The sequence below is a fragment of the Mustela lutreola genome, chromosome 4 (assembly GCF_030435805.1).
Source record: "Mustela lutreola isolate mMusLut2 chromosome 4, mMusLut2.pri, whole genome shotgun sequence".
NCBI lineage: Eukaryota > Metazoa > Chordata > Mammalia > Carnivora > Mustelidae > Mustela > Mustela lutreola.
Window position 1 is genome coordinate 13944053 of NC_081293.1, and position 27765 is coordinate 13971817.

The 27765-nt window shown below is 42.6% G+C and overlaps 1 protein-coding gene across 1 annotated transcript; it reads right to left on the minus strand.

The window, feature by feature from the left end:
* Positions 1-27082, minus strand: PNLIPRP3 (pancreatic lipase related protein 3). Its single transcript, XM_059172441.1, has 12 exons — positions 27064-27082; positions 23333-23487; positions 18492-18611; positions 17682-17813; positions 15550-15658; positions 11978-12097; positions 11772-11894; positions 8429-8547; positions 5388-5520; positions 3193-3304; positions 558-725; positions 1-64 (listed from the first exon to the last, which is right to left on the minus strand). Exons 1-12 carry the CDS (start codon positions 27080-27082, stop codon positions 1-3), a joined length of 1374 nt encoding a protein of 457 aa, XP_059028424.1.
* Between the last annotated feature and the right edge of the window lie 683 nt (positions 27083-27765).

Genomic DNA, 27765 nt, shown 5'->3' on the forward strand with positions numbered 1-27765 from the left:
TTAGCATGGTTTCAGGATCTGGGCAATATTGGGTCCCATGATATCCTGGCTGCAGAAGGTAGATCTGAAAAATTTTCAAGGAAAAAAAAAAGGATATTAAAATGACTCTATGGGGTAAAAAAAAAAAAAAAAAAAGACACATGGTAGAGCTAATTGAATGAGTAATTATTATTTTGTAAACACTTTTGCAAATATAATGTTTATTTCTTAAATAAGTTTCCTTTAATTATAAAATGTTAAGATGTACAAATTTTTACACAAGTTGCAAATTTCAAATTCTATGGAGGTTTTAAATACCATTACAAATGTAGACTTTGGGGCACCTGGGTAGCTCAGTGGGTTAAAGCCTCTGCCTTTGGCTCAGGTAATGATCCCAGGGACCTGGGATCGAGCCCCACATAGGGCTCTCTGCTCAGCAGGGGGCCTGCTTCCTCCTCTCTCTTTGCCTGCCTCTCTGCCTACTTGTGATCTCTCTCTGTGTCAAATAAATAAATAAAAAATCTTTTAAAAAAAATTTAAACTTTGTCTGAAAATTCAAGGGAAAAGGTAATACTTACTCATATCCATATTTTCCAGATATATCTTTCACCATCTCTGCTCCCAACTTATTCTGAGAACGCCCAAACAAATGTTCCTTCCAAATGAACTCCATATTTGTAACATTTCCAACATTAACGTCTGTATCAATTAATTTTGTGTAAGTCGTGCCTGGCTTCAGTGTCCCACTGTAAACAGAAAGATAAGACCCATAAGCTCGCCCCGGGGTCCCCTCAATGTTCAAGTGGAGCCGCATCTGTGTGTACGATGAAAGAGAAAGTCGTGGCTGCTGGCTTCTGCTCACAGAGATTTATTCTTTTCCCGCACGTCGATCGGCATCTTGGAATACCAGCGTTCTGAAGCTTGAAAGGAAGGGCGGAGGAAATGGGAAGCTTGACTGGTCGATGTTGGGGAATGCCTAGAGAGGCATTACCTTGATGGGATCTCCGCAATGAAAGGTCTGGTGTTGGCTTTAGAGTCTCAGAAAACAGATTTTATGGACACCGGGAAATGGTCACGCGGTCAACGAGGAGCTGAATTCACAGGAAACGGATCTCCCTGTTCCCAATGGGGAAATGCTTTCTTTTTATTAATCAAAATGTCCTCCAACTCTCTCCCTAGTAACTTCTTTATCTGGATGAAAAGAATCATGTGACCAAGCTAGTCATCCAAAGGTGTTTTCGTGAGCATGGCAACAGAGCAGAGGGAAGTGGATTCTCTTGAGGCATAAGACACATCTTACCCTAGCCCAAATTAGACCAGATGTGATTTCCCTATTCCCGCTGTTTCGTTCTTCCAGTGTTAACGTATTGTCTCTTCTCCCTGGAAGATAAGCCCCACAAGGACAGGACCTGTGGCTGTATTCTCAGCAATCAGAACAATTCCTGGCACACAGTGGGCATTGAAATGTTTGTTAAGTGAATGAATGACTGTTGCTATTCCTAGGGCCTGTCTTCCTCTATTTTATATAGAATTAATTGCTTTAATTATCAGAAGGCAACTTTCCTTCCAGCTTCTTAGGGATAATTTCCCTGTTGCTCTTTGAACTGACTTCGCTCCGTGGACCTACTGTGAGCACCTTCATAGCAGCACCATTAGAAGCCCACAGGACTAATGTAGAAGCCACAGGGTTTACAATAATTTAAGAATTATTCTTAAAAGAAGATTGGGTGACTGTGCAACCAGATGGCAAACTCCTTCTTTAGATATTTGCAAAAGAAATGCAGAGATGTCAAAATAGTCTTACAATTTTTAAAAAATATTTTATTTATTTGAGAGAAAAAGAGTGCTCACAGGCACTAGGGGCAGAGGGAAAGAATCTCAAGCAGACTCCCGCTGAGCACAGAACCCCACGTGGGGCTCTGTCTCGTGACCCTGAGATCATGACCTGAGCCAAAACCGAGTCAGATGCTCAACGAATGGAGCCACCCAGGTGCCCCAAAATATTCTTGCAAATTTTGGGGTGATTGGGAACTGCCCCATCCCAGGTCAGACGCCTTTGTGCAGGGCTCAAACTACCCAGCCTTGCTGTGGGCCTGTGGGCCTCAGAGCCGCAGGCACACAATAGATCGTACTGAATGGCTTCCAGAGAACTAGCTCCATGGAGACATGAAGAACATGGAAAATGAAATAGGATAGGGAAGGGTATCTGAAACAGAGGAACAGCATGAGTGAAGTCAGAAGGAGAGGAAAAGGTGGATCTAGTCAATGCTAAGTACTGCAGTCAGGGTAACCTGATTGAGTTGAAGACCAACGAACCAGATACCAGACAGCGGGAGACGGGCATGGAAAGGTGGGCTGGAGCCTGTGCATTCACCAGGGGCCAGAGGGTCCCCGACTGAACCCATAGCTGCAGGCAGGGCTGCTGAGGCAAGAGGGTGTGCACAAAGGACCAGAATGATTAATCTACTGCATCCTTCGACAGATAAAATAACCACAGAAACCTCTTGTTTTTCATGCCTCTCTGCCCATTCTTTGAAGATGATGGAAAGTAAAGAGGCAAAAATCTAATCCGTTCATTAGTTTGCAAAAAGGTAGCATCTAATTAGTGTGCATAACCTTAATTCTGAAACAGATTGCAGAATTAAACAACGTTAAGTGAAATCTCTAACACAAAAATGCTAAGGCTGACCAAAGAAAAGATGAAAGGAAACTCAAGATAAAAGGGGACTTTAGCCAAAGGTAAAGGCTCAGGGAATGTCTCCGCTGCATTATTCCCACTTTGGACTATTTCAACACTTGTCCTCTATCTGTGGGTGCTACTCAGACAGCTTATTAGGAATCTGGCCATTTATACAAATGTCTTATTCTATAAGTGATTTGAATCTATACAATCAAAACACATGCTCCAATTTGTATAATGTTAATGGACTGGATAATAACTCCTGTTTGTTGTCCAGTTACTCTATTATCTAGATTTTATGCTATTGCTTTCCAACCTCTTCTGTTTGTAGGTGGAACTGCGGAGAAAAGTGCCTATGATTTCTATTTTTATATCTGGAAAGCTGGAAGTGAAAAGAAAAGTCAAATGTGTCAGGACAGCCCATGCTAGTCCCATTCCGCTGTCGGAAAAGAGTGAGCTGCTGACTGAGCCAGTCTGAGCGAGTGCCCAGCACGGTGCCACCTGCTGCTTCCTCGTCCGTGGCCCTTGCCTACCTGGTCATCACGAACTCCTCCACGTTCCCCGTTGTTCCGCCTACACGGAGAAACAGGGTCCCTTGAGTGACGTTGTTTCCATCAAGTTTGACAGACAATTTGTGCCTCCAACCTGGAAATTTAAAAAAAAAAAAAAAAAAAAAAAGAGTGACAATAAAGAGGTGAAAACACACGAAAAGCATGACCTCCCGGGCACTCGGATGTCACTGCAACTCTCAGCCCTGAACGTGGCTGTTCTTGCTGACAAAAAAGCACAACTTTATATAGCTTGAGTGACTTTGGTGAAAAGCTACATTTAAAAAGACATATACATGTACTTGTTTTCATTTTATGAAAGCAAATAGTATCATGATGTTCTTTAAATAAAATCCTTTAATCTTCCGGGCATTTTTAGGACTTTAAAAAATGGAAGCATGAGCTTTCTTTGGTCTGCTACACTTGTATTCTTTAGCATGTGCACTCTTCAGAGCTGGGTTTTGATTGGCCACGGTTTGACAACTCATCCAGAATAAATCTAGAGAACCTAGCGAGCGAGAGGGTCTTGGGAGGTGAAGTGAGTTGTCTCTTCCTGTCCCACCAGGCTCTGCACTCGGAATGTTCAGTTAGCCCAGGTCGGGGGCAGCACAAAGCCTGCCCCCAGGACGAATCCCTTGAAAGTGGCCAAGGATCACTTTTACAAAACCTGGAACGAAACACATCGTTCATTGTGAATTCTGAAATTGTATGTTTCAGAACACATTGGGGGAAAATGCAATTCTTCCTAAAATTGTTTGAAAAAGGTCTCAAAGGAGAAACACCTCCAGAGAGAATTTTCAATTCCTGAGTTAATTGTTGCCAGATTTCTTCCCTCCTCAGCCCACCCCCCTGCCACCTCCACATGGAAACCCCCCTCCCCAGGCTCCCAGGGACGGCATCGGCACTTCAACCCATGAGCCCTTGGGACCGTCTCATCCGGCCTGTTAGCATGTTTTGTGCCGTGGATCCATGCTCCCTTCCTCATTGTCCGTCTTTCTCTGGCTCCTTGTACTGCTCTCCGCATCGGTTTACCTTCCCTCTCTGAAAGAGCCTGAGACCTTTCTCAGTCTCTTTCCCTGCTCTCTTTCTCTCATCTGACACACTTTCCTTGGGTAATTCTATCACCCGCCTCCACAGCTCTGATGGCTGTCTACACCCAGGGGTACCTCTCAAGTCTCTGGAGATCACATCAGTCGCCCGTATCTCTGGCTGCCTTGTGGGCACATCCTCCCCCGCCATCCCAAGACATCTCAAAACCTGGTGAGTTAGAAACTGGGCCCATTAACTCCTTTAAGCCAGTTTTTCTTCATGTGCCATCAAGCTCAGCGAATAGAACATCCAGCGAGCCAGAAGCGTCCTTGACCTCTCGACTCTCTGTATCCCTCACATCCACTCACAGCTTCCTTTGGTTTCTACCTCCCGTCTCCATACTCTTTCCCCATCTCCTACCTTTCTGTCCAGCTTTACTGAGATATAAACATTGCGGATATGCACACCGCGACCGCGATACACACTTAATGATGTATTGTGAAATGATTAGCACACGAAGTTAGTTTCCATCCATCACCTTCCATGGCGGTGAGGCAACACGTGTCCTAACCGGTTATTCTGCCTCCGTCTTATCTCCCTCTAATCCATGCAGCAACTAGAATGACTTTTTAAGAAACCAGTCTGATCATCTTAACACCCTTTGGTGGCCTTCCAGGAGCTATGGATCAAGTCCAATCTCCCTATATGGCACATGTTTCATCATTTGACTTAATTTACGTCTCCTGCCTCATCTCGTATTACTCTCCTCGGGGTCTCCATGGGGCTTCTTCTTTCTCTCACTCTCTTTCACCTCCAAACATTGACCCATGCTGTTCCTTCTGCTTGGATGTTCCCACTTCCTACTCCCTCTGACTCCTCTCTCGGGAATCCGCTTGGAAATCACCTTCCCTCAGAAAGCTCTGTTGATTTGGTTATGGACGTCCCTCCTTTGCACGTCTTTTATTAGAACGCTTATTACCCAGGATTAAAACTCCGCACTAGTCTGTCCTCACTGTTTTGCTGCCTCACGCAGCCTCAGCTTCTGGCCTGGTGCCCAGTGATTTAGTAGACACTCAGTAAAAACTGTTGAATTTTTAACGATAAGTACCTTAAAGCATTACAATAAAAAAAACCTGAGCTACGATACTTACGGGCAAATGGGGAAAGAGACCCAGTGTTTAAAAAATAATATGATCTATTAGGCTGCATATTTTTGAGGTGAAATCTATCAGCAAAATGACCCATTGTGGGGCAACCTTCTTTGGGACAATGGAAGCAATCTCCCTGGGGACAGAAAAGAAGAGGTAGGTTAGAAATGTAATTAGAAATGTTGGCCTTCCATAAACTCTATATACGTTATTAAACTATAATAAATCTTTGAAATTTAAATAAAGCATATGCATTTAAAAATGACTAAGTTGCCCAAAAGGCTACCCTGTCTTCCAAAAACAAAACAAAATAAAACAAAAACAACCAAGGGGAGGAAAAATGGCCTCTTAGAAAAATGAGTAAATGCTATGAATAGATAACCCCCAGAAGAGGATAACTATGTAAAAAGCTGCTCAATCTTGCTGGTTGTCAGTGATGCACTAATGAAAACAATATACAATTTCCTACTCAGCAGAACTGCAGAAATTAAAACAATGTGCAACACCAAGTAGTGGTGAAGACATGTGTGGAACTCTCGCTTGGTCCTGATGAGAATGTAAATGGACAGACGTTGCAGAACAGCAATTTGGACATGTCTAATAGAGACAGAAATGTGGGGTGCCTGGGTGGCTCCGTTGGGTAAGTGTCTGCCTCCTGATTTCAGCTCAGGTCATGATCTGGGGTGGGGGGAATCAAGCCCCTTGTGGGGCTCTGCTTGTCCTTCTCCTTCTGCTCCTTCCCCTGCTTGCTCTCTCTCTCTCAAATAGATAAATAAGATCTTTTAAACAAGACAGAAATGTACATATGCTTTGACAATTTCACTTGTATTACACCCCATAAGGAAGCTTCCACACAAGCACACTAGCATACCTACGGAAGTGTTTACTTCAGAACTGCTTTTAATAGCGAACCCTGGAAGCCACCAACATGCCTGCTGGTAGGGGAGTGAAGAAATAAATTGTGACTGATTCCTAGAAAATAAATACATCAGATCTCTCTATATCAATGTAGATCTCAATTCTAAAATTTAACAACAACAAAAAAGCAAATCGAGAAAGATACAGTGTGATGCTATTAATCTCATACATATGGGATTCACCTCAAACCCTGCTTCAGGGGAGGGCGTTAAGGGAATGAAAGGGAATTAAATTTTGTCTGTGCATTTTAAGATCTAAAGCAAAACTAACAAAATGGGGATGCCTAGGTGGCTCAGTTGATTAAGCAACTGCCTTTAGCACAGGTCATGATCCTGGAGTCCCGGGATCGAGTCCCGCATCAGGCTCCCTGCTTGGCAACGAGTCTGCTGCTCCCTCTGACCCTCCCACTTTCTCATGCGCTCTCTCTCTCTCTCATTCTCTCTCTCTCAAATAAATAAATAAATCTTAAAACAACAACAACAACAAAATGTTAACTTAAAAAAAAAATCTGGGTAGCAGTGTTTTAATATTTGTTATTTGAGGTCTTGAACTTACGGATATATAAACCATGGACATTTAGGCTAGGATTATAGTAAACATCCCATGTAAAACTCTATTTTTAATAAATAAAACGTATCACAATAATAAAAGGGCTCATATTTATTAGGTGCTTACCATGTCCCAGGCACTTTTTAAGCATGTTGTATGTGTTTAACTAATTAGTACTGATAAGCCTCTTTATTATTACAGTGTTTTCAGCCTCCCTATCGAATAGATGCAGAAACCAAAGTGCAGAGAATGTGTCCAATGATGCATGTCTAGTAAGTGAGGGAGCAAGGGTGTGAACCCGACAGCCCAGTACTTGAACTCCTCCTTCATTTTATTTTATTTTATTTCATTTCATCTCATTTTATTCTATTTCATTCTGTTCTGTTCTATTTGTTTCATTTCACTTCCTTTTTACGACTGTTTGGGTAGAAGCACAATAAAACATGTCAAGGAAATTGACTCCGTGTCCTCCAGTTTATAGCCATAATTAGCATCCATGTGGCCCAGGAATCTAAGTTTCTCCCATCTTGCAAATTGTAGTCCATTCTATCTGACCATCCTGTGACTCTGAGGGCTTCTACCTGCCTTCAGTATAGTAAGTGCCAAGATCCCTTTAGCTACTCAGAGCAGCATCTGGGGCCAGAAGAAAGAGGAGGCAGAGCAGAAGAAGGTTACTGGGGAAATGCCAGGTTTGGCTGGCAAGCTTCCTGAGCAGTTCACCAGGGCGTGCCATGGGTAAGAGCAGTTGGCTCCGGAGATGAGGAAGGTGGCCGCAGGGTATCCAGTCACCTTGCTCTGGTTAAAAAGACAGAAACGGCTTATTCCTATCCCAACAGCACTTAGTCTCAAAGTGCTATTACTTACAATAAACTCCAGCTGGAAACCCCACATTTTCTACCCTGATCAAACAGGGAATTCGGTCTCTGAAGCATAAGAAGGAAAATCTTTCCACTTCCCACTACAAAATAGATTTTCTTTCTCCTTTTCATAGTGATAACCAAATGAAAAATACATTTAGTTCAGATCTGGCACCATGCGCTTTATGACTCAAGCAAAATCAGATTTAGTATTTTGTCCCTTATTGATCTGTGTGGAGCTCCTGTGAGATATCTGTGCCTTAGTTCAGCTCTGTATAAATAATTAAATTTTAATAAAATAATTTTCATGTTCCAAGTAAATAGTAATATGTTCGGTTGTAGCTATTGATTGGTTCAGCCTTCTCGGGGCATCTTTGAAGATGACATTTAAAATATATACACAGAAAAACGTTTGCCCTGGACTTAAGCCCGTTACACAGTAGCATCTAATTACTGCATAACAAATGGCCCCAAACGCAAAATTGGATATAATCTTCAAAAGAGCTGAAACAACCAGAATACAAATAGTTGGTTTAGTTATTTAAGCCCTTCAGCAATCCTGCTACCGTTCAGTACTCTGCCCAGAGAAAGAAATCTATTACTTCCCAAAATGGCAGATGCATTGTTTGCCTCATACTCAAAGCACTAATTTTTCGTTGGCTGATCACGGTTCAAAAAATGACTTGCTAATTCAACTCCACTGCAAAATACTTAACTTACCGCTTTAAAAGAGTTGTAGGATCTACAGGGATAAGCAATAAATGCATCCGGATTGAGAACGCTCTCCATGTAGAAGCGATGACTGCGGGCGTGGTTGCATTCAAAGAAGGAAGCCACTTCTGCGAAGACAATTTCTAATTAATAGATAGCAATAAATGGATTAACTGAGAACTAATAGTACGAACCATTTCTTAGAAAAGTAACTTTAAAAAACATGTGCTTGATGTGGGAGATCCAGACAGCCAGACCTTGTATGTAGGCTGGATACAGCACAAGCTTTATCTCAATAGCACATACCATTTTCTTTGTATCAAAGAATTCTTTGTGTGACCCTCAAGGGACTTTCAAGCAGGGTAAATAAACAATGCAAATGCAAATGCAAATGCAAATGACTCTGTGTTCTGTTATCTTCAATACTTTCTGAATCTTGGACTTAGAGCTTTAAAGCACCTAGAGCTTTCAGTAAACTTGTGCGTACAGCATTCCCCACGTTAGATCAATTCCTTCTCTGCCTGCCTGTTTGCAGGAAGGCTCAACTCCCTCTTACTCAATCACAAAACAGCCAGCAATGTGAATCAGTGCACACCTTCAACTGAACATCGAGATATGATAAGTGAGAGGTGTTATAATGAATGCTAAAGACAACTTAGTTTTGTCATTGTCAGGCATGACATTATGGCCACTAATATTTATTATTATTGCAATAATAAGTAAGATAGATCTAAATACATTCGTGCATTCTGAAGTTAGCATTCTAGTCCTTTATGCTCTCTAACTTACAGCAAGATCTCTAGCATCTGCCGTGGACTATTCTTCCAATGATCTGCACAACTTGGTTGATCTCTGAGAAACTAGATTTAGTTATAGTATATGTGGTAGATCGTTATACTTCAATAGTGGCCTCCAGTGAGTCACTATTTTTTAGATCCTCACCTCTTTGGAACAATAGATTACCATTCTTCCCTCCAAGAGCAAGGAGTTTATCTTTTTTCCCCCCACTTTCCCCACCCCACCCTGGATTGTAAGCTAGTCCTCTGACTTGCTTTGACCAGCAGAACGTGGAGGAATTGACCCCGTACAAATTCAGGTCCTCAGTCTTAAAAAAGTTCTAGTACCTACTCTTGCTTTCTTAGAACCCAGCTTTTCTGTTAAGAAATCCTCGTTAACTGGCTGGGAAGAAAGGCCCTTAAGAGGAACAGACCAGGGGCACCTGGGTGGCTCAGTGGGTTAAGCCTCTGCCTTCAGCTCAGGTCATGATCTCAGGGTCCTGGGATCGAGTCCCACATCAGGCTCTCTGCTGCGCAGAACCAGTACCAAGACCCCAGACATGGAAGACCATGTTGAACCTTCCCACCTAGCTTAACCCAGTGCAGCCCCCAACCAGATGCAATCATGTGACTCACCGCAAATCAAAGTCTCTGCCTAACTCTGCCTGAATCTTGACCCTCAGAAAAATGGGCAACAAAACCATTGTTCTTTTAAGCCATTCTGGTTTGTCATGCAATAGTTAGCTGAGACAGGGTAACTTCAGAAAGCCGAGATCAATAATGGGCATCATCTTTTTTTTTTTTTTTAAACAAGGATGTCTCTTACATCAGGTCTTTTATATTCAGATTTATATTCACAATTAATTGTGATGTAGACAAGACAGTTCATTAGCATTTGGGAAATGTAAATTTTAAAATAAGTGATTTTTTAAGTAATAAATATAATGTAAAATCGAATATTTTCATGTTTTCAAACTTTTCTAAATCATACCATGAAGGATACAACTTTAAATAAAGTTGTAGGGAATTTTATAACATCTTAAAATGGTCGCTTGTAATAAATGTGTTTTACTTGAATTAATTCTTTACAGAATTTCAAAAGTTCTGTGTATATATACAGTTGTATAAAGAAATATTATGATCTATATTTTATTTTATCCTAATAGAAGGGATTTTAAGTCATAATATGGAAAATAAGAAGAGAAAAAAGTTTTATAATAGGCCTTATTTGAATGAATTTTGCTTATCTTTTCTTGTTGGAATTGGCTTTCTCACTGAGTGTCTGTAACTCACCAGTTTTTATTTCTTTTCTTCAGTAGGCATTGCAAATAGACACTTCTAATCACATTTACTCTTCAGAACAGATATTAAAACTTTGCAATTTGTCTCTAGAGAGGAGGACACTCCGGCTACTCTCAATGTCATGATCTGTGTATCTTTCCACTCCAGTAGCCAATTGGAAGATCAAATAATTAGATCATCGGGAAAAAAAATTAGATCATTGAGATATTCTGACCATGTGAAATCCGATGGTGAGATATTTAGTCATCATTTATTATCATATCATCATACATTATATTATTATGTATTTTATATATTATGTATGATACATTTCATTATTTACATGATGATGATAGGTAGATCCAGAGAATAATAAAATTCCCAAATAATAGCTTTTGGTGCCTTATTACCAGACGCTCTATGGATACTATTCTTATTGGAAACTACTATAAACTATTTGTTTAATTTGTGATTGATGTGTGATCCATAGTGATTCTGTTAATAAGTGAGCCCAATCCTATCTCCTGCTCCAAATCCTCCCATATCTCCCAATTCACTGGAGTAAGAGCTGAAATCTTTGCAATGGTCCAGAAGCCCAGTATTCTCTCCCTCTGTCCCTTCTCTAACTTCATGTCCACTACTCTCATCTTTCAATTCCTTCTAACCACAGTAGGCTCCTCACTGCCATGAACTTCCCAGGCAGGTTCCTGCCCCAGGCCCTTTACACTGGCTGCCTCCCACCCACTGGCTTGGGTTGCCTTTCTTTCTCCCAGATATCCTCATGGCTAAGTCCTTTAGGTCGTCTCTGGCCACCCTATCAAAAATCTCTTTTCCCCACTCGGCCCCCACCAACACCAACACCTCATATTTAATTCTATGCTTTATTTTGTCTCCTTACTCTATTACTGTTTTTCTAGCAAATTAGAATATTAGCTCCATCACGGAGGGGTTTTAGTCTTTTGCATTCCTTCCTACATCTGCTGTTCCTAGAATAATGCCTGGCACGTAGGGGACACTCAGTACATCCTGCTGAATGAATAAACTTATTCTCCTGTTTACACGGAGTGACTACAATATGCTAGACATTCTGATAGGCCCTGGGGATACAAAGATAACTAAGACACGGACCCTGACCTTGTGGATCTCACAGCTAGTAGGAGCTTCATACATGTGACTGTGTTTTGGGCCAAAGTATATTTTCATATTATGTTATGTGCAAAAGGGTGTTCATCCTGTCCAAGGAGGGAGCTGAGTGAATGTATAATAGCTAGCTTCATATTTTAAGAAGTATTTACCTTCCTTGTAAATGTTGAAGTCAAAGGTAAATAAAGGTGTAATTAAGTCTTCACATCCTGGCATGTGCTTCCCTCCATTTGGGTAAAAGTCAAGGTGACCACAAGCATTAATAGTTCCAGCACCTGAGATCGATAAAAGCAGGATAAATGCTTCTAAGATTCTTTTCCATGCTTCAGTGTAGTTTCTGTTTGTATCAAAAACTTACCAAACTCAAAGAGCAAGCGAACTCCATTTGTATGGATGACGTCGACAAAGTCAGCATCCGAGGGGTCCAGCCTAACCTCGTTTGGAGTGTTGTGGAAATATGGCCCGGCTGGGTCCAACCCTGTGGAAAAGCACGAAAGGCCATTAGACCAACACACATTCTCTCCAAGAGCACATTAATAGTGTTGTTGTTATTTTGGAGGGATAGATTTACACAGGTCGAACACCCCCCAAGACAAAGTACTGATCCCTAAATTGAGTACATACATGCAGGTCTCTATACAATGTCAGATTCCTATGCACAAGCAAGGCTGTGTCCAGACAATGCCAAGCAACAAAGTCGGAAGAATCAAATGCTAGGGTCTGTACAGGGATTACCATCTATGTAACTAAGGTTATGGATCGCAGATGACCTCAAAAGCAACATCTGTATGCAAAAATACAGATAAAAAGAAAAGATAAGAGCTCTTCACTCTAAACATGAATCTATAAAGCAACATGCTTCAGCTTAGTTTTCAGCTGTGGCTCATTATTTCCACCTCATTATATTACAAATGAAAAGCCTGACATTCGGTGACATGAAGTGATTCAAAAAAGTCATCATACACTGGAGGCAAAACGGACGAAGAGCCCAAGTGTCTAGACCCTCAGCCCACTGTGTCCTGTTCAAGTATCTAGGAGGGATAAAGGTAAGCTATGTAGAGGTCTCTACGATGTTATGACCATTCACCGATCTATTCATTTACACATTTGACACTTATTATCAAGCACTTACTATGGGCCAAGAGCTAGGTTCAGCACTTGAGTACAAGGAATGAGGCCTGGCTTTGTCCTCAAGGAGCTTTCTGTTGAACGGGGAAGACACCTCCATCCAGAGCTCTCAGTCCAGAGACCGAGGGGAGCCTAGGTTTTATGCGAGCACAGGGAAGGGACACACAAACCAGACTTGGGAAGTTGGGACATGCTTCTGCGGGACATGGAAATACAAGCAGAGATCTGAGGGACCAGGACACTTGGCCAGGGTCAAGAGAGGACAGCCGCACCCCAGGGGTAAGAAAGAGACTCTTCATGGCCTGCAGGTGAAATGGTTAACACATTTGGGAAACTATAACCGGTTTTTGAGGGCTGGGGTACAAAATTTTTGAACTGGGTGAAAGACAAAGCTAACATTGTAAGCAGGGGCCAGGTGTAGTCTGAACCACGCAAAAGGGTTGGGGCACCATCTGGTTGGCAATGGGAAGCTCTTACAGGTCTGCCAAAGGGGAGATTTACATTTTAGCAAAAGTCTCTGCGGTAAAGTGGACACTGGGTCCCGGAGTGGAGAGGACTTGGAGTGGAGCTGCAGCTGACCCGTGGAAATACGGCAGGAGTGAGCAGTAAATGTTTGGGCCCCACGCCTGTAAGACACAACAGGCTCAGGATCGATCTTCAACTCTAGGAAGTTTGTTTGATTATTTTGTGTGCGATCACCGACCAGCGGCAAACTTCTGATGAAGTCAAGAACTCTGCAGAGATGCCTCCAAAAATAGGAGGCGCCCATCAGACTCTGCGGATCAGAGAACAGGCAAGTAGCAGGGGAGCCAGGAACCTGCATTTGGGGGGTTCCAGGAGGTCTCGGGGAAAGACAGCAGAAGGTTCAACTTATACATGTCTTAAAATCTGTCACTTAATTCTGCTTTGAACTGGTTTTATGGTAAAGTTCCTATCTTTCTTGACGTTTTGGTTCTTTTGTTACACAAGGAACACGATTGTTCCAAAACTAACCACTTGCAAGGACTATAGATTCCAACATCTAAATTATAGCAATTTTCGGATTTTCAGAGAGCCTTTAAAAATGTATTATTTTCTACTTACTCAACGGGATAATTCACTTGGCAGGAAGAATTAGGAGTTAAATAGTATCTGATTTTTGAAATCAAAATTGAGAAAAACAAAATCTTCACAAATCTATGGTGACCCCATGTGATTGCAAACACGTGAATAGTGAAGTTCCTCCCTCTGATTTAGGGCTGAAATGCCCACAGGCTGTGTAGGCCCCAGGATGTTCCCTCTTCACAAACTCTGCCCACTTCTTCACTCTCCCGGGCCTGAAAACTTAGAGCAAAGGGGGATTTTTGCTACACGACGACTTCAGAATAAAAATACAATTTTATTATCTCCAAGAAGAAAGGCGGCCATGGGCTGGTGTTGGCATTGGTGTTGGGATTTGGGAGCTGGAAGAAAGAGGAAGTTTTCAGCAGGAAAAGTCTGCTATACCGGGAAGCTGCAGCAACCATACACTATACACGTAATCTGGAGTTCTTAACTATTTTTAGGAAAAGATACTTAAAGTTCAAGTTTGAATTTAAAGCATAAGTATGTGTGTGTATATATGTACACACACAGAACTATAGTTTATTGTTTTAACCAACAGGAAATGTACACATACTATATGTTGGGCCTGGGGAGGGGCGGGGGTAAGAGAGACTTTCTTAGTAGTTAAGAGTGTCTCAAAATAAACAGGTGAATGAATAATTATATATGTGTATATATAGAACCATGCAACACAGAAGTTGCATTTTGGAATCTAATAGAGGAGTATTTGAAAGGAGTTGGGAAGTAGAGAGAATTAACTCTGCTGCAGGACGGCGCACTTGAAATGAATCTTGAAAGGTGAATAGTGGCCATTTAGGGCAAAGGATAATAGCACAAAAATATGAAAAGCCACGATGATACATGAACCATTATGTGACAAGCTAAGAGGCTTTGGGCGACAGAAAGTTCTGGCAGCGAGCAGCAGCTCGTATTTGGAAACATGATGCCTTGGCAGCACTTGTGGGGGACTGGGCTGGGGGACCTGTCACAAGTGGCCAAATCCAGGCGAGCGATGTAGAGGGCCTGAGCCGGGATAGTGGCCAGGACGCGCAAAGCAGCTGAGGAGACCAGCACCTGCTGCCTGAATGTCGCTTGGGGATGCAGAGGAGAGAGAGGCCAGGCCAGTTTGTGGATACTGGAGCTGACACTTTGATCTCCCTCCATCTGACTCGATTAGTTTGGAAGTCGCAGTGCCGGAAAGGGAGATGATGATCGTCCTCGAAAATCTAATTCGCAGTATATCCTAAACCGTGCTAATTCATCGTGTATGCATACCCGAGTCTGCAACTTATTCTTAGACTTGACAGTATGTCCAGGGGTAAGAGTCAGCATTCTAGCAACTGGAACGGCGTAGGCACAGTTCACACAGCCAGCGTCCACGCTGAGCTGTGACCCCGATGTGTCCCGGACGTCCTACCAGAACCGTCAGTGAGGCTCTGGCTCATTCCGGAGTGGCACGGCACATGTCGTAGCTCATAAGCCACCCTCGACTGCTGGGTAGGCAGCTCCCGATACTTTGCCGCCGCAGGTGACCCCCAGGGAACATTCTCGAACGTGGACTTCCACCCTCCTGCTTTGAAAGTGCTGTCATGTGAGTTGAGCCCCGTTCCCTCCTATCTTATATCCGCTTCCTCTACTCCCGCTGGTGTCTCAGACACTGATTTTGTGTGTAGACAAACATGGAAGCAGATTCCAGGCCCACCCCCAGGGCAGGCTTACCTGTTATCCTTCCCAGGCCTGGGACCCTGGACCCAGCTTCCCCAGCCAGATGTGCTCCCACGCTGTGGCCAATCAAGTGAACTTTAGAAGGAGAGTATCCAAATTTTTTCTGATTGGGTTTTCAAAGGAAAACAGAACACAGGTTTTTAAGAGACCAGGCAGAATGGCTTCCCTGTGCCTGACATATCTTATTTGTCCCTCTCACACACAGGCTGGCGACTAGTCAAAGGACAAAGTGACCCCCTGCCTCCTTGTCTGGCTGAAAAAGAAAGGACAGGACAGGCCTGCAGGAATGACCTCGGTCAGGTTCTTCTCCCTGTGCTAAGGGGTCTCGTGGTCCTCGGGAAAAGAACTGCCCAGCAGCCACAGTGATGGCTTCCGGCCCATCCCTGAGACCCAACCCTGCCAGCACACTCCCATCGTGGCTCAAACGCGGTCATTCCGGGGCTGTTACACACCTTCCCTGAGTCTGTCTCCTCAGCTGAAGGACACTCTAGCAAATGTGTGTGCTGAGTTTGGTCTTCAACGAGGAGTTTTAACGACTATTCCCAAAGTGACTGTATGCCTAAGAGTCCACACACACACACACACACCCACACACACATGCACACTCAACAGGGAACAAAGGAGCAAGCCCTTTCAGTTTCATCTGAGCTTCAAGTTCTCTTCACGGTAACAGTGAAAATCAAGCAATCGCCTTCATGTGGATAAATTTGTCATTTGATCAAATGTTCCACTTTTTACCCACCAGTAATGACAATATTACATGCTGCCTTATAAAAGTATTTTCTCCGTCCGTCACATGTGAACGTGCATCCAAGGATGTCTCCTGATCATTAGGGGGCCCATTCCTCCACCGCGGTCACCCTTTCAAATCTCGGGTTTCTCTCTGTCTTCCTCTACAGCCTGGTATCGGATCAGCCCTCCTCCCCCTGCAGACATCCCCTTCTCTGTCCCCATCAATTCACCGAACATGGACCACAGCAAATGCTTTCCCCTTCTGCTCAGCAAACATTTCCTCTCCGACAAGTCACTGCCATTTATTTCCTGGACCAAGAAGAGCCCACAGTGCAGGTCCCAGGATCCACAAGAAATTCACAAAAGGTTAGGACAGGTATTTCTCCGAAGAGATGAACCGGATTTCATCTTTTGGATGCAAGGACCCATTCTAAGTACCTCCTTGTGCCCTGGTCTCCCTCAAAGGCAAGACGAGAGGACAAGCCGTGTGGGGGCAGAGGTGAGGACTTGGCCCCATGAGTCCCCTCCAGCGGGTTCCTCATTGAGCTCAGGTGCAAGCATCACCTCCCTGGGCTGCCCACCTAGGTTAGCCTCTGCTCCAGTATCTCTCCGTCCCACTGCCTTGGACTTCATAGTACTGTCCTCATGCTTTGTGAGACCAGAAACACTGTCTCACTCGCCCTGTATCTTCAGTGACTAGAACAGCGCCTAGCCCACAGCGGCGCAGAGAAAAATATTTGTTGAATGAATGAGTGAACCCACCTTAAGAGTCTGAAAGGGTCATAAATCTTTAGATTTTACTTAGCTGCATTTTATGTTGGGAAATTACTTCCTATAATGGTAGGGCATATGGAGATTTATAAATGTCTCAGGGTGTAACCCTCCTATATAGCAAAAGACTTGGCTATTTTATTCTTTTAGAAAATGTAGGTGTTATTGTGCCTGGGCTGGACCACAGACCTGACTAATTCACTGCCACAGAACCCAGTTTCTGTGGGACCATGTAGTTCACATTCCCAACAAATGGCATTCATAAGATGGGAATAGTTTATAATCATTAAGGATAGGTTTACCATGGGACAAAAACTAACTGGCAGGAGCCAGTCTTACAAGCCAACCCAGGACATGACCTTGGGGGTGGGGTCAGGGGTGGGGAAGCCTTGGATGAGGAGCCTGTGAAGGGACACTGCCACCAAGTGGCGCTTTGTAGAATCACAGGCACTTCTTTTCCAAGAAGTCCCTTCCCTTTCCTGGTCACCATACGGAATGCTTAGTATCTCACAACGCGCTTAGAAGTTGTGTAAGCAATAAAAAAGCCATAAAATCGACGCAAATCCTCAGTGTTATGATGCAAAACCAATTAAACACAATTTTAAAAAATCAACTTTTCTTACCGTGAGAACATCAATAAAATACGCCACCTCAGCCCCAACAACGCGCAGGTTGTTGACGGCGTCGATGTATTCCAGCGAACCGTTAATCCAGTCTATGTTAATGCAATTCACGTCTTCCGCTTTCAGTAACACCTGGCACAAAGATTTATTATGTATGTAAGAAAGAGGAATTAAAGAAAGCCAAAGTGACTGAGCAATGGATTCCAGAATAAGAAATAACACTGGGGAGGAGGGAGAAATAACACTACCAGGTATCGAGAACAGAGTACACATTAGGTTCTGCCCTAAACCTTTTGCATATATCATCTTATTTAAACCCTTTTACAGATAAAGAATCCAAAGCGCAGACAAGTTAATTAAACTTAGCCATGATCGTGGTACATAGAACCACGGTATGAATTCAGGCAGCCTGACTCTACTATACTATATGGCCTTATAAATAATTAATTGCTTACGATGTTAGCAGTCTATTAATCTTGAGTGTAAGGGAGGAAAATTAATTTCTTAGAGTGAACCTGGAAAATTTTTTCCCTTAAGTGAGAAATTTATCATCTCGTTCAATCTTTTGTCAAAAGTGAGACTTTATCAAAGAATAATTACAAAGAAATATGCTCCCATTATAATCTATGCAATTCATAATAAGTGGGTATAAATGGGAAATGGATAATTCATTTGGGGCCTTGGGACAGGGACAATGTGAGTAACTGAATGGAGGATTTTTCATGAATATGCATTAATATATGCAAAGTACATTCCCATTAAACATACAGCTTTTATACCAGTATAAAGAAGAGTCTATTCATATCATACATTGCACATGTCTTGCTGCCATTTTCCATCTGATTTCCATCCAGGGATGTTAATACGGGTCATCTTGTCTGTTCCGAAGTGTGAGGTTTGGATAGTTAGATAATTAATTGCACTGATCTCCTGTTTCAAGTGAAAAGAGATTAAGGTAAAATAACAATTCAAAATTATTTGACACTTAGTAGAATTATTCCAAGTCTGCTCAAAAGTCTTCCACTACATTTGATTTTTAACAATCTTCTTTAATACATTTTTACCAAAGAAATAGTTACTGCTACACACGGCAAAGTACCAAGAAATTATTAATGCATTATCAAATACAATATATAAAAGTAATCACAAGGAAGGGAAAGAAAAACGTTTGGTTTTAGGGCAAGGTTTGTAAGACGATGCTGGGTCCCTTATACTCAGGGCTCCTGTCAGCCTCACTTTTTCTAGCACTTACTTCTCTGCTGCCCGTGGAATCCATGAGCCGTGTGCTGCTTGAGGCTTAGGAAATGCTGACAAGGCGGCAAAAGAGACTGTTCACCCCACTTTATGGGGGAGGGAATAAAGTTTAGGATCTCGCCACATGCAGCACAATAGCGTATTAATGATCATCTTATGTAATTACCTTAAATGTTCTTTCGTATTTCTTGTATTTTGTTGGATTGTTTTTATAACCAACCAAACTCAATTTAAGTGATACTAGGCACTGAAGTGATTTCGTTCTTAAAAGAAACGTGAAAAGGCACACTCTAAGAAATGCTCAAAATACTATTTTGAGAAAAAAAAAGATGAGCCCTCTAATCAGCGAGTTGCAAGTTGGACCATGGCAAATCCCACAGCAAAGATCCTTCAAAGGAAGGGCCTATTCCTAGCCCTGTGTTTAACAATAACATGCAGGTTGATCATACAACTTGCGGGCTAGTTAAAATCTCTCCAGGATGGTAAGCAAGCAGTTAGGAGAATCCTAAATTAACTTACGTAGTCATTATAATATAGCTACACTCGTATGTGTCAGGAATTGTTCTAAGCACTTTGTAGTGTAGCTCATTCACCCTCCATGACACTGTGGGGTAGGTACTAACTTTACAGATTAGGAAAGGGCACAATGAGAAGTCAAGTCACTTGTCCAAAGGCCCTTCAGCTAACAAGACCTGATGTAGGGGTTGAAACCCACATGGTTGTTCCCCGAAGTCACATGTTCTACCACTGAGCTCTCAAGTTTCTCAAGTTGGGGTCTGATCATACTGTTCTTCACTGATACGGCCCAGAGCAGATGTGGGATTTGTTGAGACAGATAAGAAAATCAAACATATCTGGGCTTTTTTTTTTTTTTTTTTTTTTTGGAAGTGCTGCTGTACTGAATCATGGAATCCAAACACAAAAACATTTGTCCATCTACATATTTAAAAGAATCCAGATGTTAATTCCAACTCCAACTGGAGCTCCTTAAACAACCAACCATATTTTTATTTCTGTGTCAAAAAAGAAAAGAAAAGAAAAAACATCCCAATCCTATTTGAGAAAGGGGATTTGGTAGAAAAAGTTTGTTTAATCTTTCTACGTCATGAGAAGAGCTGGAGGCTGGATGTGGGGCCTTGTGAAAGCTTCAAAGTGTCCATGCGGCAAGTCTTATGGGACCCCAGCATCCTCTACTGTCACAAAAGCCTTCAAGAATTCAGTAAAGTAGGAAAGGTGGAAAAACACGTTTGTTCTCTTCGTATTCAATCTGGCACACCCCTGTGAAATGACATACTAACCTAGAAAACAGGAAACAACACCATGGAATCAACTCAAAGAGAACACCTCAGCTTCTGCTGCCGTGAGGGCAGAGCCATAAAAGGGTGTCAAGACAGAAGGGGTTATCCCAAGAAAGGGCGAGGTAAAGTTTCTGTGGTGAGCTGGGAGCTCAGACCTTTACTTTTAACGTTCTTATCGTTGAAGAATCACAGAGCCTGACTGGTATGAGATCGACCCATTCCACAGAGCATGGCTACTCTCTCAGTGATCTCATCTGCAGTCAGTCAAAAGTAGTCACCAGTTAGGCATGTCCCAGCCTTGAGAAAAGCTGCAGGCCCAGAAACCACCGTAATTGCGCAAAATGTGCATCACCACCAGTGACTAACTGTATGAGCCACTGTGGGGGATGGCAGATTGGATTCATTCTTACAGAAGTGTAGCTGTGAAGACCTGGGACTCTCCGAAGAGTCCAGGTTATTGCACCACGGTTAGCTTTAAAAGCCCTCCCTCTGGGAAAAGAGAACATTAAACCATTGCGCGGTTAACTTCTGCTTTCTCATACACCAAGTGTAGCATATGGGCCAAGCCTGGGGCCATTGAGGTTTTTAGTATTGGACGTTGACCCAACCTGTATCCTGACTGTTGGTGTAAAAACACTTGAACACCAAACCCTCAGGCTTCCATCCACTGCGAAATTCAAGTGCAGATCTAGTTTGTCACAGGGTTTTTTCCAAATGGAAGGGAGTAGAAAAGACATGAGGAATGTTGCCTTTATGGTCCCTTTATTAGGAGAGGACTCAGTGTCTGACAGCCTCTTCATTGTCTTTAGGGTCCACATTCTCCCAAAGACTGACCTTTATCACCTGTTTTGGTGCCTGTGCTCTGTGGAAGTTCAAGTACATGGCCACTATGTAGAGGGACTAAGGACCAATGAGTCCTATGAAGACTGAGGGACAAGATCAGGGGTTCAGTTAGTCCTGAATACACACATGTACCCTAAAGTTCTAACCAGACAGCAAAGGTGCTCCAAAACTTTTATATTCAACAGATTCACAATAGATAGAACACAAAAATTACCATCTTAACCATTTTGAAGTATACAATTTAGTAACACGAAGTCATCAGCATTGTTGTGTAACTATCAGTACTGTCCCTCTCAAGGAATTTTTAATCATCCCAAACTGAAATCCTGTACCCTCAAATAGTAACTCCCCAATGTCCCCTCCTCCAGGCCCTGGTAACTATTATCCTACTTTTCCATCTCTATGAATTCGGCTATCCTAGGGGCTTCATATAAGGGGAATTTAATGGAACGGACAATGCTTGTCCTTTTGCGTCTTTGCTTATTTAAATTTGTAAAATGTCTTGAAGGTTCATCCATGTTGTGGCATCTACTGTGATGCCATTTCTTTTTAAAGCTGTGGAACATCCCTCCCTTGGCTTTTTGATAGTTATGGAAATCACATTTTTGAGTACACTTTCTTGGTAAATTTCTCTCTACCCAAATAAGGGCTTTTCCTCTTTGTTTTGGATAGAGCTGTCATTGACAGAGCAAAGGGCGGATTTCAGTGTGCGTCTGGTCTGTGGAGAGCTACACATCAGGTTCTGTTGGTGTGGTGCCTTGGCTGGGTCTGATGGAAAGGGAGGCTCAGGGAGACACAGGGGCGGGTAGAGACGGGAAGTTATCTTGCACCGTGGAGTGCTTGTTCTCTGGCCTTCGTTCCACTTAGGTCTAGTATCATGCTTTTTTTCTCTGCCCCTAAGATCACATCACTCTTTGGGTTTCAACTCTTACCTCGGGGTAAAAGACTTTGGCATCTCTTTTTCCAGCTCTAGACTGCCCACTGAGCTCTAAGATGCAAATACCCGACAGCTGGCCCAAACCTCACTGGTCCAAAATGTAACTCATTCTCCAGCATCCCCAATCAAGTTTTCTTGACAAGAGGGTCATTATTCTTCCTGTGACTCATATGTGATATCTCAGGACAGTTTAGGATGTTTATCATGTCAGTCTTCTGTTCTCATACTTGTGCCCTTGCTCTGGCTCAGGCTAGTTCCCTGAGTCTGGTTTTCTAGCACTCTCAAATAGAACTTTCTGAGATAGTAGAAATAGCCTACATTTGCATGGTTCAAAATGGTAGCCACTAGACACAGAGGGCTACTGAGCACGTGATATGTGGCTGGTGCAGCTGAAAAATGGTATTTTTCATATTTTATTTAGTTTTAATACCCATGTAGCTCATGATTAGTGTGTTGGGCGGCTCAGAACTACACGCTCTGGCAATCACCTGCAGGCTCTCCCAGCTCCAGTCTACGAAGGTTCACTGCAGCCAGAGTAAAAAACCTATAGCCTCATTAAAAACTCCCACTGGGGCCTCATGGCTCACAGAATAAAACCCAGAGTCCCCAGGAAGATTCTAGTCCCCTAGAATTCATCTCTAAACTACTTTTCTAACTAACTCCATACTCTAGCACTTCCTCTCTGTCCTCCGTTCAACTCGACATGACATCAGACATACTCTGCAGGCTCTCTTTTGTCCACACCACTTCATTTGTCACTTCCCTGTGTGTCTCTGCTTACACAAACCCTGCCCATTCTGCGGGACACACCTCAAACAGGTGTCTTCCTCAAAGCCTTTCCTGGTTCCTGTCCCACCCCCAAGGGGAAGGTAAGCCTTTCCTCACCACGCCCCCAGATTCCTTTTTTTGTATCTTACGTAACAGATTATAGTTGGTTCTGCAACAGAAGTTAATTGTTTGCATACCCCATTTTCCCTAATACAATAAACAGGATACTGTCTTATTTAATCAATTTGAGACATGATAGATACTGTTGCTTGTCCCTACTCTTACCTGTGGAAAGTTCTCAATTAGTATATTAATCAAATGGAGTATCAAATTCATTTCATATGAAACAAGAGATGCAGAACAATCTTTATATTTAAGTCCTAGAACAAATAATATGACAAGAAAATCTGGCTCACAATACTAAAAAGAAATATTGGCCTTGAAATCAGTAGTTTGTGCCAGAGTCAGTTACTGAACCTAGGCTTTCTGTATCTATAGCTACATCTTCTGATGTAGAATAAGTGATGTGTGAAGGCAGCAAATTAGCTTACCTGATAGACTTTGGGATTACGTCTAGTGTAGAGCAGAAAGCGAGTGTTTATCTCCTCTGGAGACCAGGGCAAACCTGCAAACTGTCTTGACAAAGTCCCAGTCCATGGTAAACCGTCTTTAAAGCACCCCACCCTTTCATAGCAAACTTCTTTTCCTGCAGCAAAAAGATGGAGTGTTAGTATTATAGGAGCCAGGCCCAGAGAGAGGCTGGGTTTCCCACCACAATGGTTCATTGAAATAGGGCTTCAAGTCAAACAAATTCAGCTCAGGGAGACTCTCTTTACAGAGTGCTCTCCACTCCCCTTCTGCCAGCACCCTCCTCCTGTTACTTATGACCATGACTTTGTAGATCACAGTGCCACAAGGGAGAGCATAGGGGCTTCGGAATCAGGCATTCCTGGCTTTGGACCATTCTTTTTTCTTTTATGAGTCTCGGTTTCCTCCTCTTCAAAGTAGAGTTAATCCCACTTATCTTACAGCCTTGAGAGGAAGATTACCCATCACCCAGGACAGTCCTTGTGAATGGGACTGGACATAAGAGGGATGCTGAGTGTTCCCTGAATTCCTGCCTCTTCTGATGAGAGTGAAAGTTTTTGCTGAAAGGGACCTTGGAGTCTCCAGAGCCTAACACTATACCTGACGGCATAGGTCTCCTGAGAGCACGGGGACAGCAAAATTTCATTCAGTTGTAACCAAGTCTCTTCTGTCTGGAGCTCTCCTCACTCATCTCTACAATGAGAAGCTTTGGGGAAACCGAGTCTTAATATTTCTGCCATCCACTGACTTTCCTTTGTCTTTTCAACAAGGCTTTTCTTTTTCATTTAATAGTCAAAACAACTTCATTTCCTGTTGTTTAATGGAGGAATAATTTAATTTATTCAATTATAATTGTTATTATTTGTTCAACTTATTAATGAATTATGTATTCAATTTATTATTACGTATTACATTGGTTTTCATTTGTTCATTTTAGGATTATTTGTTATTAGTGACTAGAGCTGTTTGAAGACTTGAATTTGAGGGCTTTTTTCCATTTACCAAAATATGGCAAATCAGACTTTGACTTTCAAGTCCACCAGATTTTACTTTAAAATTTTAGGAGATACTGCATTTTCTCCATTCCCTACCAATGAGTTTCCACAATAAATATAAAGAGAGAGGATAGAGAATTAAAATTTTTAAAAGAAATTATACAGGTGAGCAACAATCCACTCCTCACCCCCAAACCCAGCCCTGACCCCAGAGGCGACAGTTATTCTGGTGGTCACCCCCATCTCTCTATATAACACGCTTACCCTGCTAAGTTTTGATATATTAACTTTAGTCACACATGATCTATTAACTCGCTGCAGTAATAAATGAGAATTTAACCCACCTATTCTTGGGATCAGTCAGGATCAGGGCAAGAAACAAATCACGCCCCTTATTTTTAACTGTGAGAGTTTAATACAAAGAATCGTCATTAATCAGATATTGGCGAACCAAAGGCAAAAAGGGGACCAGATAGCAGCTCCCAGGTGACAACTGCAGGGAGCAGCCACTGGCAGGGGGCTGGTGGGGGACACAGAAGAGGTTTGTTAATTCAAATGAGGAAACTCAGAGGAAGGGCTGCTAGACCCGGGCCAGGGTGCTGTCTCCAGAGCTGGGGTTCAGTCCCTGAAGAGGGGTGCTAGCCGGCTAGTGCTGGCATCTTTGAGTGGGCACCAGGTGACCCTGGTACCCCATGCACCAGGGGTTTTAGAACAGCTGCAAACCAGAGCCTTCGGCTGCTACTGGACAATTGTTCATGCAGAGGTGACAAGACATTGCTGGAAAAACACTGACAGGAACCAGGAGCCAATAGGAAGGAGCACCTCCTTTTTTCATCCTGGAGCCTCAGCGTCCCTCTAGTGTCCCTGCTGACAGTGCTTCTCTGGGAGTGGCTGAACAGGGGCACTGTGGTTGAGCATCCCAGTGCTGGCCGGGCAAGGGCTGACATGAAGCTGGGGGGCAAGAGCTCCTACAGGACAATTCTCTCCACATTGTTTCAAGTCCTCCTCCTCTACAGTCAGTAACATTGTTTTTAGCCCATCTAATGGCTTCCACTATAAACTTATTTGACAGACAGAGATCACAAGTAAGCAGAGAGAGAGAGGTGGGGAGAAACAGGCTCCCCGCTGAGCAGAGAGCCCAATGTGGGACTCGATCCCAGGACCCTGGGATCATGACCTGAGCCAAAGGCAGAGGCTTAACCCACTGAGCCAACCAGGTGCCCCGGTTTCCACTATAAACTTAAATAGTAATCATCATCATCATCATCTTCTTCTTCTTCTTTTTTTTTTTTCTTTTTGAGAGAGAGAGAGAGAGAACATGGGGGCTGGAGGGGCCGAGGGAGAGGGAGAGAGAGAATCTTAAGCAGACCATTGGGCTCGATCTTATGACCCTGAGATCATGACCTGAGCCAAAATCAAGAGTCAGATGCTTAACCGAGTGAGGCACCCCAGATGCTCCAGTATTCTTTTTCTTTCTTTTTTTTTTTTTATCCATACCTCTTACTCCTCATAACCTGACTCCCTACCTTTGCAAGACAAGGTTTAAGCTATGTTGCCTGTCTTCTTCCCTTCCATCTTCCAAAGGCTGCCGGCCATACTTTGACTTTCATTCCGTCAAAGTTGATAACAATCAGACTTTGCTCTATAATCATAATTAAGTCTTTCGTGTTTTATCTGTAGGCTGGCTCCAAAAAATTGAATATCAATAAACAGAAACATATTATTATGACTAGATAAATATTTTTCCTTTCAGAGCCAGTTAGTGTGCTATAATTACATTCCCTTGTCTGCACCTCATTATTCAGTTACCCATTCCCTTCAGAGGAGAAAATTCAAATGAATGATCTTTTCATAGACACGAACTGCTCAACATGAGTGTCATTTTAGTTTCCTCCATATTTGGATTATGCTTTACTTGTGCCATCTCATTTTCCTGGATTCTCTGGTTGCCTTTGTTTTCTCTTGTTGCAAGAGTAAACATGTGCCCTCTTCCATATATCCTAGTACAGTACAGCTCCTCAATCAACATTTCTCCTGCCTGGAATCTACTTTGGTTTTTTCCGTTGAATCATACATACATCCAGTTCTGATTTGGACCAATGAGTTTACATTTGGATTGTGTATTTTTTTTTTTAAAGATTTTATTTATTTATTTGACAGAGAGAAATCACAAGCAGGCAGAGAGGCAGGCAGAGAGAGAGAGAGGAGGAAGCAGGCTCCTCGCTGAGCAGAGAGCCCGATGCGGGACTCGATCCCAGGACCCTGAGATCATGACCTGAGCCGAAGGCAGCGGCTTAACCCACTGAGCCACCCAGGCGCCCCTGTATTTTTTTTTTTAAAGATACATGTATTTGAGAGAGAGCGCATGGTGGGGAGGGGCAGAGGGAGAGAGAGAATCTCAAGCAGTCTCTGTGCTGAGCATAAACCTGACTCATGGCTCCATCTCAGGACTCCGAGATCATGACCTGAGCTGAAATCAAGAGTCAGATGGCCTAGCCACCCAGATGCCCCTAGATCATGCTTTTCTAATAGAACCTTCTGTTTTTTTCCTAGAATGTCCAGCTGCCTTGTTTTTTGGGTTACATGCCCCCCCCCCACACACAAATTCTTTACCAGATCATTCAATCTATGGAAGTGAGTCTGGATTTTGAAATGAAGGTTGTTATAAATACTGTCCATTTTCAATGTTTGTAACTTACCAGGGTTATTGGTCACCATGTCCTTTTTCATAAGGAAATGCCCACTGAAAGAGCATAAAGTTAGAAGAAACTACATGTGATGAAGGAGACTGGTCAACATCATAAGGTACTAAAGCCGTTTAGATTGAAAGATTAATAGTTCTTTAAAAATAACATGTTTTCTATAAAATCAGTAAGTTGGTATTGGGCCAATAACTTAAATGGCCAATATAAAACAAGGAATATAGTTTTAAAATGGTAGCCTTGAAGATATGCAGCTATTGAAAATGTTTACAGAATCTGTAATGCAGATAGTAATGAAAGTGAGAATAATACAGGGGTGGGGGTGGGGAAGGCAGGCAGGTAGCAGAACTATGTATGGTTTTATTTAAAATGCATGGGGGAAAATAAAATTTAAAGGAAGTGCTTCAAAATATTAACAGTGATGAGAACGCATAGTTTTTATTTTCTTTATCCTTATCTATGGTCTTCAGTTTTCAATGATTAATAATGATTACTTTAATAATAAAATAAATTATAACAGAAAAAAAAGCGCACTACTTCTCCAAATGATGTTCAGTGTGACTTCTTTATCTTACTAATAATAATTAAAACAGCAAAAACAGACTGAGCCCTAAGTGTCACGTGGGTGAGGAAGTGGACACTTAGAAAAAGCAATCACTCTTGCCCAATGAGTCCCTGCTGTTAAGTGGTAAAATAGGG